The 5,266-nt window shown below is 49.7% G+C and overlaps 1 protein-coding gene across 1 annotated transcript; it reads left to right on the top strand.

Annotated features, from left to right (window-relative positions):
* The first annotated feature begins 224 nt into the window (after window positions 1–224).
* LOC100087776 (disintegrin and metalloproteinase domain-containing protein 30-like) lies at window positions 225–3,366 on the top strand. The gene has a single exon (XM_029080316.1). It carries the CDS (start codon window positions 233–235, stop codon window positions 2,480–2,482), a length of 2,250 nt encoding a protein of 749 aa, XP_028936149.1. The 5' UTR covers window positions 225–232; the 3' UTR covers window positions 2,483–3,366.
* Window positions 3,367–5,266: the final 1,900 nt, after the last annotated feature.

The following is a 5,266-nucleotide window of genomic DNA, read 5'->3' as shown; positions in this document are numbered from 1 at the left end:
ATCCCCTCCCCTCAGGCCTCTCGACCTCGGCCCCTTTGCCCAACTTTCCCGCCTTTTCCCGCCCGCGCGCGCCTAACGGCCGGCAGAGGGCGCATGCGCGGAGCCGCCCAGAGCCGGGACCGTTGGGGGAGGCGGAGCCTGCAGGTCGCGCGCCGGCCCCGCCTCCGGCCCCGCTCCACTCCGCCCCCTGGCGGCGGCTCCGAGGCGGGGAGAAGGGGCGGGGCCGGGCGCCATGGGGGCGGCGGGGACCGCCCTCCTGCTGCTCGGCCTGGGCGGCCTCCTCGCCGCCCCCGACGACTGGGGCTTCTCCTCCTCCGAGGTGGTCATCCCCCGGAGGCTGACCCCCCGCGGCGGGGAGGCCGAGGAGCCCGGCCGGCTGTCCTACCTGCTGCCCCTCGAGGGCCGGAGGCACGTGCTGCACCTGCGGCCCAAGAAGCTGCTGCTGCCCCGCCGCCTGCCCGTCTTCACCTTCACGGCCCGGGGGGAGCTGCTGGAGGAGCACCCCTACGTGCCCCACGGCTGCTACTACCGCGGGGCCGTGGAGGGCGCCCCGGACTCCCTGGCCACCTTCAGCACCTGCTTCGGGGGGCTGTGGGGGATGCTGCAGCTGCAAGGCCGCCTCTACCAGGTGGAGCCCCTGCCGGCCTCCGCCACCTTCGAGCACCGGGTGTCCCGGCTGGTCGAACGGCCGCCGGGCAACCTGACCTGCGGCCTCACCGACGAGGAGATCACCCGCCAGGCGGCCCAGTTCCGGCCGCCGGCCTCTTTCCGGCGGGTCGACTGGCACGACGCCTACATACACCCCAAGTATCTGGAGCTGGCCGTGGTGGTGGACAATGGCAGGTACAGATTCAGAGAAAAGAATTTATCCCAAATCCTCCAGGACACAATTACTCTGGTCAATTTTGCTGACTCGCAGTTTCAAGAGATGAAAGGTCACATCTTTTTAAAAGCCATGGAGGTCTGGACAGACCGTGACAGAGTGAATGTTTCACATCCAAAGTTACTTCCGATCTTCTCGGAATTTGTACCTTACCAGCAAAATCACATGTATCCCCGTACCCAACACGATCACGCACATTTGTTTGTGTCGAAAACTTTTCCCGATGCCTTAGGCTGGGCCTTTCGTGGCAGTGCCTGTGCTGAAAGACAGATGGGGTCTGTATCCGTTCTAATAGGGAAGTCACTACTTGATCCCGCGGAGTGGTTCACCCACGAATTAGGGCATGCGTGTGGCATGATCCACGATACAGAACATTGTAAGTGCGATAAATCAACATGCATCATGGGGATCAGTGGTTCCCATAATGGGGGTTTTAGTAATTGCAGTTTTAACGATTATTTCTCCTACGTAAGCCGGTATTCCTCCTGTCTCGATAATATTCCAGAACAGTTCCTGATAGAAGAGAAATGTGGTAATAAAATGGTGGAATTGGGAGAGGACTGTGACTGTGGATCAGAGAGGGAGTGTGAGAAAGATGCCTGTTGCCTGTCAAACTGCACATTGAGCCCTGGGGCAGAGTGTGCTTCTGGGCTGTGCTGTGAAAGATGCCATTTTATTCCAGCCAAAAAGGTCTGTAGGCCAAGGCAAAGTGAATGCGATCTCGACGAGTTCTGTAACGGGACCTCAAATATGTGCCCAGAAGATGTGTACAAGCAGGATGGGACCCCGTGTAGTGACAGCGACATCTGTTACCATGGTGGTTGTCATTCCCACCTTCGGCAGTGCAGAGCCCTTTTCGGTAAAAACGCCGTGGATGCTCCGTTACTGTGTTATGAAGAGGTGAATGGATATGTTGACCGTTTTGGGAACTGTGGGTTAGAGGGAAACCTTTACAAAAAATGTTTGGTAGGTAGTATGTTGTGTGGGAGAGTGCAGTGTGTCAATGTGAAGGCCATTCCTTCTATGCCAGACCATACGTCAGTCATTCAGACTCATGTGAAAGCCAACAATACCATGTGCTGGGGGACGGACTACCATTCGTCAATGCACACAATGAGAATCGCTGATATTGGGGATGTCAAAGACGGCAGCTTCTGCGGCACTGGCTTGATATGCATTAACAGGACTTGCCTCAACATGTCTCTCCTCAATTACGACTGTGAACCTCAAAAGTGTAACAATCAAGGGGTATGCAACAACAAGAGAAATTGCCACTGTGATTTTGGTTGGGCCCCTCCGTTCTGTGATACTCCTGGGGACGGAGGGAGCATTGACAGCGGCCCTCCAGGCAAATCGGTTGTTGCAACGATGTTTCAAGTTTGGTTGATTTTTCTCCTCCGGATCATTCTTTTTCTTGCCTCCTGGATCCCAGCCTCCATGTATATAAAAGTTTGTAAAAAATTGTCATCATCAAAAACAAACAGAAAGGGAAAAGATGACCAAAACGTCCCTGGGATCCCCAAATCAGAGCTAAAGCAAAATTTTATAGTGCATTATCTATGCAAGCTTCAAAGATACTGCCAGAGGCCTTTTTGCTGAAAGCAAAGCTGTAGGGTGTAGGGTGAACATTTTGATTGATTTTCATTCTCAGAACTCTATGGAGCCAAGTTCCATGGCTTGGTCTATTTTCAACTGGAGAATAAAATTCCATTTTGATTTATAACTGAGTGAAATTTTTAGAGCTTCTTAGTAGTTTGCCATCACTCCCAAATGTCATATGGGAGTGAGATGAGGGGCTCCTGAGCCTGGGATTAAATTGTAAAATCCCTGTTGGAGACAGAAACTTCTAGGGATCCTTCAGACAGATTGCAACTCTCTGCATCTCTAAAGGTTGGGAATATTGTCAAGCATTGAGGAACTATGAAACATATGGGCTTTATGAAAATCTGTCCATCAAAAAAACTTGACCACAAACTCTTGCAAAAGCAGAACAAATTTGACTCTTAATCCTTTTGAATCCAGGGATGAATCAGGGGACTTTTCGGGGTGAAGCAAATGAGAGCAAATTTGGCAGGAGGACTTTGAGATTTAATGGAAAAACGTCTACTCAAGTAGGAAACATCCAAAAGGGCTATGAAAAGTACAGTGTTTCAAGGCAAAAGAAGAGATGAAGGAGGAGAGAAGATAAAAGTAAAGAGAAGGAAATAAGGAAGGGAGAAGAGGAAAGAGAACAAGAAGGCAAATGGAGTCAAGAAAAATGCTGGGTTGGAAGATTGAGAGGGGCAACAGGGAGAAGGAAGAAAACTGGTAGACTAGTGTTGCCAGCTCCTCCATTCTAGAGGAAAATCTGTGTGGGTCTGCGACATCGTGTCGGGGTCAGCATCCACAATCACAACATTAAAGCCTCAGGGATTGGGAGCGCCCCGTGGAAACCCTTTTAGAGAAAATCCAAGTGTGTCAAATAAAATGTTGTAGTAGAATGATATCTGAGCAGCTTGAGTAAATGTGGCAGGAATATCGGATGAGATATTGGCTATGTCATAAAACTAGGGCTAGTGGTCATAATAGGGGTATTCAGTTATTCAATCAATTGAATTTACTGAGCACTTACTGTGTGCAGAGCACTGTACAAAGTGCTTGGGAAAGTACAATATAACAGTTGGCAGATGCATTCCCTGCCTACAACAGGCTTACAGCATAGAGGGGGAGATGGACAGTAATATCAATAGAGAAATTACAGATACATTCATAAGTGCTGTGGGGCTCAGTGGTGGGGAGGGGTGTGAATAATGGGTGCATATCCAAGTATAAAGGCGATGCAGAAGGGAGTGGGAGAAGAGGAAATGTATTTCTAGTCAAGGAAGTCCTCTTGGAGATGTGCCTTAAATAAATATTTGAAGGTGAGGATAGTGATAGTCTGTTAAATATGAAGAAGGAGGACTTTCCAGGTACAAGGCAGGATGTGGGTGAGAGGTCAGCAGCCAGGTGGACAAGATCAAGGTGCAGAGTAGGTTGGCATAAGAGGTGCGAAATGTGCAGGCTGGGTTGTATTAGGATACCAGGGCAATAAGTTAGGAGGGGGCAAGGTGATTGAGTGCTTTAAAGCTGATGGAAAGGATTTTCTGTTTGATGTGGAGGTGGATGGGCAACCATTGGAGGTTCTTTAGGAGTGGGGAAACATGGACTGAAGGTTTTTGAAGAGAAATAATCCGGGAAGCAGAGTGAAGTATGGACTCGAGTGGGGAGAGACAGGAGGCAGGGAGGTCAGCTAGAGGCTGATGCAGTAATCAAGGCAGAATAGAATATTTGCTTGTATTAATATGGGAGCAATTTGGATGAGAAAGAAAGGGCAGAGAGATGATTTAAGGATAACACCCAGATTACAGACTTGTGAGACAGGGATGATGGTGGTGCTGTCTACAGTGATGGGAAAGTCATGGGGCGACAGGGTTGTGTGTGAAAATAAGTAGTTCTGTTTTGGACATGTTAAGTGTGAGGAGTCAGTGGGACACCCAAGCAGAGATTTCCTGAACTCAGGAGGAAATGTGAGACTGCAGAGATGGAGAGAGATCAAGGCTGGAGATATAGATTTGGTAATCATCTGCGTAGAGGTGGTTGTTGAAGCCATGGGAGTTAATTTTTTCTCAAAGGAAGTGGGTGTAATGGAGAACAGAAGGGGACCTTGAACCTTGAGTTCACAGTTAGAGAGTTGGAGGCAGAGGAGGAGCCTGCAAAAGATACTGAGAATGGGTGTCCAAAGAAGAGGAGAATCAGGAGAGGATGGTGTCAGTGAAGCCAAGGTTGGATAATGTTGCCAGGAGAAGGGAGTGGTTGACAGTGTTGAAGGCAGCTGAGTGGGCGAGGAAGATTAGGATGGAGTAAAAGTCACTTCATTTGACAAGAAGGAGATCATTGGTGACCTTTAAGAGGGTGGTTTCTGTGGAGTGATGGTGGCTGAAGCAAGATTGGAGGGGGTCAGGAAGAGAATTGGAGGAGAGGAAGTGGAGAAGCAGTGTAGATAACTTGCTCTAAGAGTTTAGAAAGGAATGGTCAAAGCAAGATGGGGCCATAACTGGAGGGAGCCAACACAGAAAGGAGAAAGAGAGATGGTGACTTAGTTGAAGAAGACCTTTTGAAAGAGATGTGATTTTAATCACATTGTATCCAGAACAGTACTCTGTTCACTGTACTGTTCGCTGATTGGCTGGCCTGATTAGGGTGCTGTGGAGCAGTCCTGGAAGGCTTCCTGGAGGAGATATTCTAAAAACCCCTCCTCCCCCACCCCCCTTTGCCCTTTTCCTGTCAATTTGATAGGGTGGTGCTGGTTGCCCAGAGCACACTGAAGATTGGTGGAATTTGCAGATTGGCCTCAGGGGTTTACTC

Source organism: Ornithorhynchus anatinus, chromosome 16, assembly GCF_004115215.2.
Source record: "Ornithorhynchus anatinus isolate Pmale09 chromosome 16, mOrnAna1.pri.v4, whole genome shotgun sequence".
Lineage (NCBI taxonomy): Eukaryota > Metazoa > Chordata > Mammalia > Monotremata > Ornithorhynchidae > Ornithorhynchus > Ornithorhynchus anatinus.
This window is presented reverse-complemented; position numbering and strand designations above follow the sequence as displayed.

Coding starts and splice junctions, on each gene's coding strand:
- LOC100087776 (XM_029080316.1), top strand. CDS start 233: ATGGGGGCGGCGGGGACCGCCCTCCTGCTGCTCGGCCTGGGCGGCCTC.